Source organism: Mustelus asterias, chromosome 4, assembly GCF_964213995.1.
Source record: "Mustelus asterias chromosome 4, sMusAst1.hap1.1, whole genome shotgun sequence".
Taxonomy (NCBI): Eukaryota; Metazoa; Chordata; class Chondrichthyes; order Carcharhiniformes; family Triakidae; genus Mustelus; species Mustelus asterias.
Window position 1 is genome coordinate 79,361,373 of NC_135804.1, and position 18,241 is coordinate 79,379,613.

General features: G+C 46.9%; 1 protein-coding gene across 1 annotated transcript in view; it reads left to right on the plus strand.

Moving 5' to 3' along the window:
* The window catches only part of LOC144492799 (dedicator of cytokinesis protein 11-like), a 298,872-nt gene that overhangs the window by 133,695 nt on the left and 146,936 nt on the right, over positions 1 to 18,241 (plus strand). Inside the window, 1 exon segment of the mRNA XM_078211239.1 lies at positions 2,293 to 2,382. Within this exon segment, the coding sequence (XP_078067365.1) occupies positions 2,293 to 2,382 (90 nt within the window).

Here is an 18,241-nt window from a genome sequence, read left to right on the forward strand (position 1 = left end):
ACTTCAGTGTGAAAGTATATTTCAAAATACAGATCCCTGTGTAAGCATATAAATGTCATATACCAACATCTGTTGGCATATAAATATTGTGCACAATCATGACGAAAGATTAGAGAGGTCGGGTTGTTTTCCTTGGAGCAAAGAAGGCTGAGGGGAGACTTAATGGCGACATTCAAAAGGGAATGAAAGAGTGGCAGAATCTCTTGATCAAGAACTTGAGGGCACAGATTCACAATAAGGGGCAAAAGGAGTAGGGGTAATGTAAGGAAAATAGTTTTAACCCAGAGGGTGGTTGGATTTTGGAATGATCTTCCTGAAAGAGTGGTGAAGGCGGGATTGATCAAGATATTGAAAAGGAATGAAATATTATATTAAAAAGAATTTACAAGGGAGGTAAGTCAGGAATGCGCTTTCAGAGAACCAGTGCAGACAGGATGGGACAAATGGCCCCCTTCTGCATTGTAAAGATTGCGTGTGTCTACACGTAAAGATTACGTACTGTCATGTGCTGTTCCAGTGACAATCTGTTCAATTCTAATGATCACATGATTCTAATGAGAGGCGGTGAATGAATACTTTTCTTCAGTGTTCACCAAGGAGAGGGGCCATGTTTTTGAGGATGAGAGTGTGATACAGGCTGATAGGCTGGAGGAGGTAGATGTTCTGAGGGAAGATGTATTAGCAATTTTGAAGAACCTAAGGGTCAATAAGTCCCCTGGGCCGGATGGGATATATCCTAGGATTCTTTGGGAGGCAAGGGATGAGATTGCAGAGCCTTTGGCTTTGATCTTTGGGTCCTCACTGTCCACGGGGATAGTGCCAGAGGACAGGAGAGTGGCGAATGTTGTTCCTCTGTTCAAGAAAGGAAATAGGAATGACCCTGGTAATTATAGGCCGGTAAGTCTTACTTTGGTGGTCGGTAAGTTACTGGAAAAGGTCTTGAGGGATAGGATTTATGACCATTTGGAAAGATACAGCTTAATCCGGGATAGTCAACATGGATTCGTGAAGGGTAAGTCTTGCCTCACAAATTTGATTGAATTCTTTGAGGAGGTAACTAAGTGTGAAGATGAAGGTAGAGCAGTTGATGTCGTATACATGGATTTTAGTAAGGCGTTTGATAAGGTTCCCCATGGTCGGCTCATGAAGAAAGTAAGGAGGTGTGGGATAGAGGGAAATTTGGCTGATTGGATAAGTAATTGGCTATCGCATAGAAGACAGAGGGTGGTGGTGGATGGAAAATTTTCAGACTGGAGACCAGTCACCAGCGGTGTACCACAGCGATCAGTGCTGGTCCCTCTGCTATTTGTGATCTTTATCAATGACTTGGAGGAGGGGGCTGAAGGGTGGGTCAGTAAATTTGCTGATGACACCAAGATTGGTGGAGTAGTGGATGAGGTGGAGGGCTGTTGTAGGCTGCAAAGCAACATTGATAGGATGCAGAGCTGGGCCGAAAAATGGCAAATGGAGTTTAACCCTGATAAGTGCGAGGTGATTCATTTTGGTAGAACAAATTTGAATGCGGATTACAGGGTCAATGGCAGGGTTCTGAGGAATGTGGAGGAACAGAGAGATCTTGGGGTTCATATCCACAGATCTCTGAAGGTTGCCACTCAAGTGGATAGAGCCGTGAAGAAGGCCTATAGTGTGTTAGCGTTTATTAACAAAGGGTTTGAGTTTAAGAGCCGTGGGATTATGCTGCAACTGTACAGGACCTTGGTGAGACCACATTTGGAATATTGTATGCAGTTATGGTCACCTCACTATAAGAAGGATGTGGAAGCATTGGAGAGAGTGCAGAGGAGATTTACCAGGATGCTGCCTGGTTTGGAGGGTAAGTCTTATGAGGAAAGGTTGAGGGAGCTGGGGCTTTTCTCTTTGGAGCGGAGGAGGATGAGAGGCGACTTAATAGAGGTTTATAAGATGATGAGGGGGATAGATAGAGTGGACGTTCAGAGACTATTTCCTCGGGTGGATGTAGCTGTTACTAGGGGGCATAACTATAAGTTTCATGGTGGGAGATATAGGAGGGATGTCCGAGGTAGGTTCTTTACTCAGAGAGTGGTTGGGGTGTGGAATGGACTGCCTGCTGTGATAGTGGAGCTGGACACTTTAGGAACTTTCAAGCGGTTATTGGATAGGCACATGGAGCACACCAGAATGATAGGGAGTGGGATAGCTTGATTTGGTTTCGGACAAAGCTCGGCACAACATCGAGGGCCAAAGGGCCTGTACTGTGATCTACTGTTCTATGTTCTATCACTACTTGTGTGATTTCTGCTTTGTTCTCAGGACCAGTACTTACACAGTTTCTTCCACCATTGCCAGACTAGTCAATCAGCAACACCAGAGATGAGTGGTGACCTTGTGAAATACCTGAAGGTAGCTGATCCTCTGCTCTATGGGGTTAATATGTAGTAAACTGATCTCTGTCAGTTAGATGTGAAGCTGGTTAAGTCCAGAATATTGATGTGAAACAATGTGACTCGAAACGGGTTAAGGCATCACTCAGATTATGTTGCTAATGGAAAGCAGTAAGCCATTCGATTCTTTTGTACGCTTGTTGTAAAACGGAATGCCCCTCCACTACATATATTCCTTGGAAGGTGAAACATTTTTAACTTGTCAGAGAATTGCAGATGTTCCACATAATCTTGCTCCATTCAAGAAAATGTTGTTCTATTTTTAAAATGTAAAACTATTTTTCTCGAAGAACAAATAATGAAAGGTGTCTTGGAGGAAGGTGAAGATCAGTCACGACATGCTGCAATGGGACCAGTCCAGTCTCAGGAATTATGTGATTGTTGACTGGTTTCAAGTTGGCTTCATGCACTCACTTACTCTTCTAATTCATCTCATTACTGTTTGTGGCAACTTGATGTGTGCAAATTGCCTGCAGCATAACATAAGCGAAAGGTGTACACCATTCTGCTCCATCATTCAGTAAGGTCTACCTCAACCTCTTGATGTTTAATTGCATTGCCATTGCTGAATCCCCAACTATTAACATCCTCGGGGTTACCATTGACCAGAAATTTAACTGTGCTAGCCATATAAATACTGTGGCTACCAGATCAGGTCAAAGGCGGGGAATCTTGCGGTGAGTAACTCACCTCCCTACTCCCCAAAGCCTGTCCACCATCTACAAGGCACAAGTCAGGAGTGTGATGGAATATTCTCCACTTGCCTGGATGAGTGCAGCTCCAACAATACTCAAGAACTTTGACATTATCCAGAACAAAACAGCCCATTTGTTTGCTACCCATTCCACAAACATTCAATCCCTCCACCACGATGAACAGTGGCAGCCATGTTTACAAGGTAGTTGCCATAGTCCCAGATGACCATTGGCTGCTCTCCCCTTTGAGAGGGAAAGCTGACTAGCAATGATTTGATCTGAGGGTCACCCCACCTCAGGCAAGGGGCAAAGTTGAGAAGATGAGGCCTTCATGAAGAACCTCAGCCGGTAGCGGAATTGAACCTGTGCTGTTGGCGCCGCTCTGCATTACTAACCAGCTGCCTAGCCAACTGAGCTAACTGACAGCCATGTGTACTATCTACAAAATTTGCTGCAGGAACTCAAACGTTCGTTAGGCAGCATCTTCCAAACCCATGACCACTACCATCTAGAAGGACAAGAGCAGCAGATATCTGGCAATGACCACCTGGAGGTCCCCCTCCAAGTCACTCGCATAGAATCCATAGAATCCCTTCAGTGCAGAAAGAGGCCATTCGGCCCATAAAGCCTGCACCGAACACAATCCCACCCAGGCCCTATTCCCACAACCCTACGCATTTACTCTGCTAATCCCCCTGACACTCAGGTCAATTTAGCATGACCGAAGAACCTAACCTGCACATCTTTGGACTGGGAGGAAACCAGATTAACAGGGTAAATATGTGGGGTTATGCGGATAGTGCCTGGGTGGGATTGTTGTCAGTGTGGGTGCAACGGGCTGAATGGCCTCCTTCGGCATAGAAATTATAGAAACCCTACAGTGCAGAAAGAGGCCATTTGGCCCATCAAGTCTGCACCGACCACAATTCCACCCTGGCCCTACCCCCATATCCCTACATATTTACCCACTAATCCCTCTAACCTACGCATCTCAGGACACTAATGGGCAATTTTAGCATGGCCAATCAACCTAACCTACATATCTTTGGACTGTGGGAGGAAACCGGAGCACCCGGAGGAAACCCACGCAGACACGAGGAGAATGTGCATAGTAGTGATTCTTTATAATTTTTAAAAATTCATTCATGGGACATAGGCATCGCTGGCTGGCCAGCATTTATTGCCCATCTCTAGTTGCCCATTGAACTGAGGGGATTGTTAGGCCATTTCAGAGAGCAGTTGAGAGTCAACCCCATTGCTATGGCTCTGGAGTCACATATAGGCCAGACCAGTTAAGGAGCAGATTTACTTCCCAAAAGGACATTAGTGAACGAGATGGATTTTTCCGACAGTTGACAATGGTTTCATGATCATCAGTAGATTTTTAATTCCGGATAATTTTTATTGAATTCAAATACCACCATCTGCTGCGGTGGGATTCAAACCCAGGTTCCTAATATTACCTGAGTTTCTGGATTAATAGTCTAGCGACAATACCACTAGGCCATTGCTTCTCTGTGGGCATATTCTATGCATCTATGATGATTTCACTCATCGTTACAACCAGTTTTTGTTTGAAAGAAAGCTCTGACTTCATTTGTCACCCTATCTGGGTTAGCATGCAAGGGGTCAAGAGTTAAACCCCAACTCTGGTGGACCACCCAATGGAGAACACTTTGCGAGCCCACCATGCCCAACAGGCAGCCATTCCAACACATACCGACTGAACTATTCTGTTAGTATTTCATTGGTTGTGAAGTGAATTGGGACATTGTGAAAAGCACAAAAAAATCCAAATGTGTTCTTCCACACGTGTCAACATGCACTACATGCGCACACTCAGGCAAGCATTGTTACACACACACACACACACACACACACAAACAAGGATTGCTACACATACACACACACTAAGGCAAGCATTGTTACACACACACAGGCAAGCATTCTTACACACACACACACACACACAAGGATTGCTACACATACACACACACTAAGGCAAGGATTGTTACACATGCACAAACAAAGGCAAGCATTGTTACACACATGCAGACTCAGGCAAGCATTGTTACACGCACACACACAGGCAAGCAATGTAGCACATGCACACACAGGCAAGCATTGTTACACACACACACACACTCAGGCAAGCATTGTTACACACGGACACACTCAGACAAGCATTGTTATACACACACACACACACACACACACACATGCAAACATTATTACAGACACAGGCAAGCATTGTTACATACGCACACACTCAGGCAAGCATTGCTGCACACACACATACACTCAGGCAAGCATTGTTACACACACATACACTCAGGCAAGCATTGTTACACACACATACACTCAGGCAAGCATTGTTACACATGCACACACTCAGGCAAGCATTACAATACACATGCACACACAGGCTAGCATTGTTACACACGCATGCACTCAGGAAAGCATTGTTATGCATACACTGAGGCAAGCATTGCTACACATGCACACACAGGAAAGCATTGCTACACATGCACACACAGGAAAGCATTGTTACACATGCACACTCAGGAAAGCATTGTTATGCATACACTGAGGCAAGCATTGCTACACATGCACACTCAGGCAAGCATTGTCACACACATGCACACAGGCAGGCAATGTTACACAGGTACACACTCAGGCAAGCATTGTTACACACACACAGTCAGGCAAGCATTGTTACACATGCACATATTCAGCCATGCATTGCTACACATGCACACACTCAGGCATGCATTGTTACACATACACAGGCAAACATTGTTACACACATGCACACAGGCAAGCATTGTTGCACACGCACAGACAGGCAAGCATTGTTATACACGCACACACGGTCAAATATTGTTACACACGGTCAAATATTGTTACACACACACACTGAATCATTATTACACATGCACGCACTCAGACAAGCATTGTCACACATGCAAATACTCAGGCAAGCATTGCTACACACACGCACAGGCAAGCATTATCAAACACGCGCACACTCAGGCAAGCATTGTTACACATGCACACACTCAGGCAAGCATTGCTACACACGTGCGCACTCACGCAAGTATTGTTACATCCACACAGGCATGCATCGTTACACTCACACAAAGGCAAGCATTGCTACACACACGCCCACACAGGCAAGCATTGTTCAGGCAGCACTAAGTCCCGCCCACTGGACCGGCGCCGGAAAAACGCGTATGGGCGCGCTGGAGCGTGGCCTCCGGGCTCGGATCTATTTGGCACCCGCACCCGGCACTTGGTCTCGAAATGGTAAACTCAGGCCCATACACTCAGGTAAGCATTGCTACACACGCACACACTCAGGCAAGCAATTTTACACACGCACACACTGAGGAAAGCATTGTTACCCACGCACGCACTCAGGAAAGCATTGCTACACATATGCAAACTCAGGCAAGCATTGTTACACACACAGTCAGGCAAGCATTGTTACACATGCACACACTCAGGCAAGCATTGTTACACACGCACACACTCAGAAAAACATTGTTACGCACGCATGCACTCAGGAAAGCATTGTTGAGCATGCATACACTCAGGCAAACACTGTTACACACACACCCTCAGGAAAGCATTGTTACACATGCATACACTCAGCAAACATTGCTACACATGCACACACTCAGGCAAGCATTGTTACCCACACGCACACACTCAGGCAAGCATTGTTACCCACACGCACACACTCAGGCAAGCATTGCTACACCTGCGCACATTCAGGCAAACATTGTTACACACGCACACACAGGCAAGCAATGTTACACACGCACATACTCAGGCAACCATTGATACACATGCACACACTCAGGCATGCATTGTTACACATGCACACACACACACACATATACACACACACATAGGCAAGCATTGTCACACACGCACACACAGGCAAGCATTGTTGCACACGCACACACAGGCAAGCATTGTTGCACAGGCACACACAAGCAAGCAATGTTACAACACACACACAGGCAAGCATTGTTACAACGCACACACGGGCAAGCATTGTTACACACGCATACACAGGCAAGCATTGTTACACACGCACACACAGGCAAGCATTGTTACACACGCGCACACAGCAAGCATTGTTACACATGCACACACAGGCAAGCATTGTTACACATGCACACACAGGCAAGCATTGTTACACACGCACACACAGCAAGCATTGTTACACACGCACACACAGCAAGCATTGTTACACACGCACACACAGGCAAGCATTGTTACCCACACGCACACACTCAGGCAAGCATTGCTACACCTGCGCACATTCAGGCAAACATTGTTACACATGCACACACAGGCAAGCAATGTTACACACACGCACACACTAAGGCAACCATTGATACACATGCACACACTCAGGCATGCATTGTTACACACGCACACACTCAGGCATGCATTGTTACACACGCACGCACACACACACACACACACACACACACAGGCAAGCATTGTCTCACACGTGCACACAGGCAAGCATTGTTGCACACAGGCAAGCATTGTTGCACACGCACACACAGGCAAGCATTGTTACACATGCATACACTCAGGCAAGCATTGCTACACATATGCAAACTCAGGCAAGCATTGTTACACGCACACAGGCAAGCATTGTTACACATGCACACACTCAGGCAAACATTGTTACACACGCACACACTCAGAAAAACATTGTTACGCACGCATGCACTCAGGAAAGCATTGTTGAACATGCATACACTCAGGCAAACATTGTTACACACACACCCTCAGGCAAGCATTGCTACACATATGCAAACTCAGGCAAGCATTGTTACACGCACACAGGCAAGCATTGTTACACATGCACACACTCAGGCAAACATTGTTACACACGCACACACTCAGAAAAACATTGTTACGCACGCATGCACTCAGGAAAGCATTGTTGAACATGCATACACTCAGGCAAGCATTGCTACACATATGCAAACTCAGGCAAGCATTGTTACACGCACACAGGCAAGCATTGTTACACATGCACACACTCAGGCAAACATTGTTACACACGCACACACTCAGAAAAACATTGTTACGCACGCATGCACTCAGGAAAGCATTGTTGAACATGCATACACTCAGCAAACATTGCTACACATGCACACACTCAGGCAAGCATTGTTACCCACACGCACACACTCAGGCAAGCATTGCTACACCTGCGCACATTCAGGCAAACATTGTTACACACGCACACACAGGCAAGCAATGTTACACACACGCACACACTAAGGCAACCATTGATACACATGCACACACTCAGGCATGCATTGTTACACACGCACGCACACACACACACACACACACAGGCAAGCATTGTCACACAGGTGCACACAGGCAAGCATTGTTGCACACAGGCAAGCATTGTTGCACACGCGCACACACACACACACACACACAGGCAAGCATTGTCACACACGTGCACACAGGCAAGCATTGTTGCACACAGGCAAGCATTGTTGCACACGCACACACACACACACACACACACACAGGCAAGCATTGTCACACACGTGCACACAGGCAAGCATTGTTGCACACAGGCAAGCATTGTTGCACACGCACACACACACACACACACACACACACACACAGGCAAGCATTGTCACACACGTGCACACAGGCAAGCATTGTTGCACACACATGCACACAGGCAAGCATTGTTGCACACGCACACACAGGCAAGCATTGTTACACATGCACACTCAGGAAAGCATTGTTACACATGCATACACTCAGGCAAGCATTGCTACACATATGCAAACTCAGGCAAGCATTGTTACACGCACACAGGCAAGCATTGTTACACATGCACACACTCAGGCAAACATTGTTACACACGCACACACTCAGAAAAACATTGTTACGCATGCATGCACTCAGGAAAGCATTGTTGAACATGCATACACTCAGGCAAACATTGTTACACACACACCCTCAGGAAAGCATTGTTACACATGCATACACTCAGCAAACATTGCTACACATGAACACACTCAGGCAAGCATTGTTACCCACACACAGGCAAGCATTGTTACACATGCACACGCTCAGGCATGCATTGCTACATGCACACGCACACACACAGGCAAGCATTGTTACACAAGCACACACAGTCAAGCATTGTTATATACACACACACACATTGAATCATTGTTACGCAGGCAGACAAACATTGTTACACATGCACACACTCAGGCAAGCATTGTTACAGACGCACACCGAGGCAAGCATTGTTACAGACGCACACCGAGGCAAGCATTGTTACAGACGCACACCGAGGCAAGCATTGTTACAGACGCACACCGAGGCAAGCATTGTTACACATGCACACACAGACAAACATTGTCACATGCACATACTCAGACAAGCATTGTTACACATGCGTGCACACAGGCAGGCATTATTACACACACACAGGCAAGCATGGTTACATACACACAGATTAAGGCAAGCGTTGTTATACACACACACACTCAGGCAAGCATTGTTACACACACACATAGGCAAGCATTGTTATACACGCACTCAGGCAAGCAATGTTACACACGCACACACTAGAAAAACATTGTTACACACGCATGCACTCAGGAAAGCATTGTTGCAAATGCTTACACTCAAGCAAGCATTGTTACACACACACACACACATACACACACCACACAGGCAAGCATTATTACACATGCACATACTCAGGCATGCATTGTTACACACACAGGGAATCATTGTTACACACGCACACACGCAAACAAACATTGTTACACATGCACTCAGGCAAGCATTGCAACACACGCACACACTCAGGCAAGCACTGTTACACACGCACACACTCAGGCAAGCATTACACACTTGCACACACAGGCTAGCATTGTTACACACGCACACACTCAGGCAAGCATTGATACACATGCACACACTCAGGCAAGCATTACACACTTGCACACACACTCTAGCATTGTTACACACGCACACACTCAGGCAAGCATTACACACTTGCACACACAGGCTAGCATTGTTACTCAGGCAAGCATTGCTACACACGCACACACTCAGGCAAGCATTACACACTTGCACACACAGGCTAGCATTGTTACACACGCACACACTCAGGCAAGCATTGCTACACATGCACACACTCAGGCAAGCATTACACACTTGCACACACAGGCTAGCATTGTTACACATGCACACACTCAGGCAAGCATTGCTACACACGCACACACTCAGGCAAGCATTACACACTTGCACACACAGGCTAGCATTGTTACACACGCACACACTCAGGCAAGCATTGCTATATACACACGCACACACTCAGGCAAGCATTGCTACACACGCACACACTCAGGCAAGCATTACACACTTGCACACACAGGCTAGCATTGTTACACACGCACACACACAGGCAAGCATTGCTATATACCCACGCACACAGGCAAGCATTGTTACACATGCATACACTCAGGCAAGCATTGCTACACCTGCGCACATTCAGGCAAACATTGTTACACATGCACACACAGGCAAGCAATGTTACACACGCACATACTCAGGCAACCATTGTTACACATGCACACACACACATATACACACACACACAGGCAAGCATTGGCACACACAGGCAAGCATTGTTGCACACGCACACACAGGCAAGCATTGTTGCACAGGCACACACAGGCAAGCAATGTTACAACACACACACAGGCAAGCATTGTTACAACGCACACACGGGCAAGCATTGTTACACACGCATACACAGGCAAGCATTGTTACACACGCACACACAGCAAGCATTGTTACACACGCGCACACAGGCAAGCATTGTTACACATGCACACACAGGCAAGCATTGTTACACACGCACACACAGCAAGCATTGTTACACACGCACACACAGCAAGCATTGTTACACACGCACACACAGGCAAGCATTGTTACCCACACGCACACACTCAGGCAACCATTGATACACATGCACACACTCAGGCATGCATTGTTACACACGCACGCACACACACACACACACACAGGCAAGCATTGTCACACACGTGCACACAGGCAAGCATTGTTGCACACACATGCACACAGGCAAGCATTGTTGCACACGCACACACAGGCAAGCATTGTTGCACATGCATACACTCAGGCAAGCATTGCTACACATATGCAAACTCAGGCAAGCATTGTTACACGCACACAGGCAAGCATTGTTACACATGCACACACTCAGGCAAACATTGTTACACACGCACACACACAGAAAAACATTGTTACGCACGCATGCACTCAGGAAAGCATTGTTGAACATGCATACACTCAGGCAAACATTGTTACACACACACCCTCAGGAAAGCATTGTTACACATGCATACACTCAGCAAACATTGCTACACATGAACACACTCAGGCAAGCATTGTTACCCACACACAGGCAAGCATTGTTACACATGCACACACTCAGGCATGCATTGCTACATGCACACGCACACACACAGGCAAGCATTGTTACACAAGCACACACAGTCAAGCATTGTTATATACACACACACACATTGAATCATTGTTACACAGGCAGACAAACATTGTTACACATGCACACACTCAGGCAAGCATTGTTACAGACGCACACCGAGGCAAGCATTGTTACACATGCACACACAGACAAGCATTGTCACATGCACATACTCAGGCAAGCATTGTTACACATGTGTGCACACAGGCAGGCATTATTACACACACACAGGCAAGCATGGTTACATACACACAGATTAAGGCAAGCGTTGTTATACACGCACACACTCAGGCAAGCATTGTTACACACACACATAGGCAAGCATTGTTATACACGCACTCAGGCAAGCAATGTTACACACGCACACACTAGAAAAACATTGTTACACACGCACACACTAGAAAAACATTGTTACACACGCATGCACTCAGGAAAGCATTGTTGCAAATGCTTACACTCAAGCAAGCATTGTTACACACACACATACACACACCACACAGGCAAGCATTATTACACATGCACATACTCAGGCATGCATTGTTACACACACAAAGGGAATCATTGTTACACACGCAAACAAACATTGTTACACATGCACACACTCAGGCAAGCATTGTTACACACGCACACACTCAGGCAAGCATTGTTACACACGCACACACTCAGGCAAGCATTGCTACACACGCACACACTCAGGCAAGCATTACACACTTGCACACACAGGCTAGCATTGTTACACACGCACACACTCAGGCAAGCATTGCTACACACGCACACACTCAGGCAAGCATTACACACTTGCACACACAGGCTAGCATTGTTACACACGCACACACTCAGGCAAGCATTGCTACACACGCACACACTCAGGCAAGCATTACACACTGGCACACACAGGCTAGCATTGTTACACACGCACACACTCAGGCAAGCATTGTTACACATGCACACACTCAGGCAAGCATTACACACTGGCACACACAGGCTAGCATTGTTACACACGCACACACTCAGGCAAGCATTGCTACACACGCACACACTCAGGCAAGCATTACACACTTGCACACACAGGCTAGCATTGTTACACACGCACACACTCAGGCAAGCATTGCTACACACGGGTACACTCAGGCAAGCATTGTTACACACGCACACACTCAGGCAAGCATTGCTACACCTGCGCACATTCAGGCAAACATTGTTACACACGCACACACAGGCAAGCAATGTTACACACACGCACACACTAAGGCAACCATTGATACACATGCACACACTCAGGCATGCATTGTTACACATGCACACACACACACATATACACACACACACAGGCAAGCATTGTCACACACGCACACACAGGCAAGCATTGTTGCACACGCACACACAGGCAAGCATTGTTGCACAGGCACACACAGGCAAGCAATGTTACAACACACACACAGGCAAGCATTGTTACAACGCGCACACAGGCAAGCATTGTTACAACGCACACACGGGCAAGCATTGTTACACACGCACACACAGCAAGCATTGTTACACACGCGCACACAGGCAAGCATTGTTACACACGCACACACAGCAAGCATTGTTACACACGCGCACACAGGCAAGCATTGTTACACATGCACACACAGGCAAGCATTGTTACACACGCACACACAGCAAGCATTGTTACACACGCACACACAGCAAGCATTGTTACACACGCACACACAGCAAGCATTGTTACACACACGCACACACTCAGGCAAGCATTGCTACACCTGCGCACATTCAGGCAAACATTGTTACACAAGCACACACAGGCAAGCAATGTTACACACACGCACACACTAAGGCAACCATTGATACACATGCACACACTCAGGCATGCATTGTTACACACGCACGCACACACACACAGGCAAGCATTGTCACACACGTGCACACAGGCAAGCATTGTTGCACACACATGCACACAGGCAAGCATTGTTGCACACGCACACACAGGCAAGCATTGTTGCACACGCACTCAGGCAAGCATTGCTACACATATGCAAACTCAGGCAAGCATTGTTACACACACACAGGCAGGCAATGTTACACAGGTACACACAGGCAAACATTGTTACCCACGCACACACTCAGGCAAGCAATGTTACACACACACACACACACACACACTCAGGAAAGCATTGTTGCACTCGCACAAACTCAGGCAAGCATTGTTACACACACACACACGCAAGCATTGCTACGCACACACAGGCAAGCATTGTGACAGATGCAAATACTCAGGCAAGCATTGTTACACACGCACATACAGGCAAGCATTGTCGCACTCGCTCACACTCAGGCAAGCATTGTTACACACGCACTCAGGAAAGCATTGTTACACATGCATACACTCAGGCAAGCTTTGCTACACCTGCGCGCACACTGGCAAGCACTGTTACACACACACACTAAGGCAACCATTGATACACATGCACACACTCAGGCATGCATTGTTACACACACACACACACACTCTCACACACTCACACACAGGCAAGCAATTGTTCCCCACGCGCACACAGTCAAGCATTGTTAAACACACACACACACACACAGGGAATCATTGTTAATCATGCATACACACAGGGAATCATTGTTACACACGCACACACTCTCAGGCAAGCATTGTTAAACATGCACATACAGGCAAGCATTGTCGCACACGCCCATAACTCAGGCAAGCATTGTTACGCATGCGCACACTCAGGCAAGCATTGTTACACACACACACACTCAGGCAAGCATTGTTACACACACATACACTCAGGCAAGCATTATTACATACACGCAGGCAAGCATTGTTGCATACACACACACACACACAAAGGCAAGCATTGTTATGCACACAGACACACACACAGGCAAGCATTATTACATACACACACACACACAGGCAAGCATTGTTACACACACACTCAGGCAAGCATTGTTACACACACACACACAGGCAAGCATTGCGACACACACACAGGCAAGCATTGTTACACATGCAAATAGTCAGGCAATCATTGCTGCACACACACACGCACACTGGCAAGCATTGCGACATGTGCACAGGCAAGCACTGTGACACACGCACGCACAAAGGCAAGCACTGTTACACACGCGCACACAGACAAGCATTGTTACACACGCACACACTCGGTAAGCAATGTTACCCACGCACACACTCAGGCAAGCATTATTACACATGCACTCAAGCAAGCATTGTTACACACACACACACTCTCAGGCAAGCATTGTTACACACGCACATACAGGCAAGCATTGTCGCACTCGCTCACACTCAGGCAAGCATTGTTACACACGCACTCAAGAAAGCATTGTTACACATGCATACACTCAGGCAACCTTTGCTACACCTGCGCGCACACTGGCAAGCACTGTTACACACACACACTAAGGCAACCATTGATACACATGCACACACTCAGGCATGCATTGTTACACACACACACACACACACACTCTCACACACTCACACACATAGGCAAGCAATTGTTCCCCACGCGCACACAGTCAAGCATTGTTAAACACACACACACACACAGGGAATCATTGTTAATCATGCATACACACAGGGAATCATTGTTACACGCGCACACACTCTCAGGCAAGCATTGTTAAACATGCACATACAGGCAAGCATTGTCGCACACGCCCATAACTCAGGCAAGCATTGTTACACATGCGCACACTCAGGCAAGCATTGTTACACACACACACACACACTCAGGCAAGCATTGTTACACACACACACACTCAGGCAAGCATTATTACATACACGCAGGCAAGCATTGTTGCATACACACACACACACAAAGGCAAGCATTGTTATGCACACAGACACACACACAGGCAAGCATTATTACATACACACACACACAGGCAAGCATTGTTACACACGCACACACTCAGGCAACCATTGATACACATGCACACACTCAGGCATGCATTGTTGCACACGCACACACACACACAGACAAGCACTGTTACACACACACAGGCAAGCATTGTTACATGCACACACTCAAGCAAGCAATGTTACCCATGCACACACAGTCAAGCATTGTTAAACACACACACACACGCAGACAAACATTGTTAATCATGCATACACGCAGACAAACATTGTTACTCACGCACACACTCAGGCAAGCATTGTTAAACAAGCACATACAGGCTGGACTTGCGGATAGCGAAGAGCATTGTCGGGCAATACAGCAGGATATAGATAGGCTGGAAAATTGGGCGGAGAGGTGGCAGATGGAGTTTAATCCGGATAAATGCGAAGTGATGCATTTTGGAAGAAATAATGTAGGGAGTTATACAATAAATGGCAGAGTCATCAGGAGTATAGAAACACAGAGGGACCTAGGTGTGCAAGTCCACAAATCCTTGAAGGTGGCAACACAGGTGAAGAAGGTGGTGAAGAAGGCATATGGTATGCTTGCCTTTATAGGACGGGGTATAGAGTATAAAAGCTGGAGTCTGATGATGCAGCTGTATAGAACGCTGGTTAGGCCACATTTGAAGTACTGCGTCCAGTTCTGGTCGCCGCACTACCAGAAGGACGTGGAGGCGTTAGAGAGAGTGCAGAGAAGGTTTACCAGGATGTTGCCTGGTATGGAGGGTCTTAGCTATGAGGAGAGATTGGGTAAACTGGGGTTGTTCTCCCTGGAAAGACGGAGAATGAGGGGAGATCTAATAGAAGTGTACAAGATTATGAAGGGGATAGATAGGGTGGACGGTGGGAAGCTTTTTCCCAGATCAGAAGTGACGTTCACGAGGGGTCACGGGCTCAAGGTGAGAGGGGCGAAGTATAACTCAGATATTAGAGGGATGTTTTTTACACAGAGGGTGGTGGGGGCCTGGAATGCGCTGCCAAGTAGGGTGGTGGAGGCAGGCACGCTGACATCGTTTAAGACTCACCTGGATAGTCACATGAGCAGCCTGGGAATGGAGGGATACAAACGATTGGTATAGTTGGACCAAGGAGCGGCACAGGCTTGGAGGGCTGAAGGGCCTGTTTCCTGTGCTGTACTGTTCTTTGTTCTTTGTTCATTGTCACACACGCCCATAACTCAGGCAAGCATTGTTACACATGCGCACACTCAGGCAAGCATTATAACATACACGCAGGCAAGCACTGTTACATACACACACGCGCACACACACACACAGGCAAGCATTGTTACACACACACACACTCGGGCAACGTTGTTACTCATGCACACACTCAGGCAAGCATTGCTACACCTGCGCACACACAGGTAAGCACTGTTACACACACACACACACACTAAGGCACCCATTGATACACATGCACACACTCAGGCATGCATTGTTTTACACACACACGCACACACACACACAGGCAAGCATTGTTACACACACACAGGCAAGCATTGTTACATACACAAATACTCAGGCAAGCATTGCTGCACACACACGCGCGCAGGCAAGCACTGTGGCACGCGCGCACAAAGGCAAGCACTGTTACACATGCGCACACAGACAAGCAATGTTACACGTGCACTCACTCAGGCAAGCGTTGTTACTCATGCGCACACTCAGGCAAACATTGTTATACATGCACACACAGGCAAGCATTGTTACACACGCACATACAGGCAAGCATTGTTACAGACACAACACCGGCAAGCATTGTTACAAATGAACACACTCAGGCAAGCATTGTTAAACACACATACACTCAGGGAAGTATTGTTACACACGTGCACAAGGGCAAGCACTGTAACACACGTGCACACAGGCAGACATTGTTACACATGCACATACACTCAGGCAAGCATTGTTACACACATGCGCACAAAGGCAAGCACTGTTACACACAAGCACACAGGAAAGTATTGTTACAAACGCACGCATAGACTCAGGCAAGCATTGCTAACACAAATACAGTCAGGCAAGCATTGTTACACGCACACACTGAGGCAAGCATTGTTACACGCACACACTGAGGCAAGCATTGTTACACGCACACACTGAGGCAAGCATTGTTAGACATGCGCACATAGGTAAGCATTGTTAAACACGCACACACTCAGACAAGCATTGCCACGCACCCACAGGCAGGCATTGTTACACATGCAAATACTCAGGCAAGCATTGCTGCACACGCACACAGGCAAGTATTGCGACATACGCGCACAGGCAAGCACTGTGACACACGTGCGCACAAATGCAAGCATTGTTACACATGCGCACTTTCAGGCAAGCATTGTTACATACACACACAGGCAAGCATTGCGACACACACGCAAGCATTGCTACGCACACACAGGCAAGCATTGTTACACACAAGCACACTCAGGCAATAATTGTTACACATGCACACAGAGGCAAACATTGTTACACACGTATACACTCAGACAAGCATTGTTACTCATGTACACAGGAAAGTATTGTTGCACATGCACACACTCAGGCAAGTATTCTTACACATGCGCACACTCAGGCAAGCACTG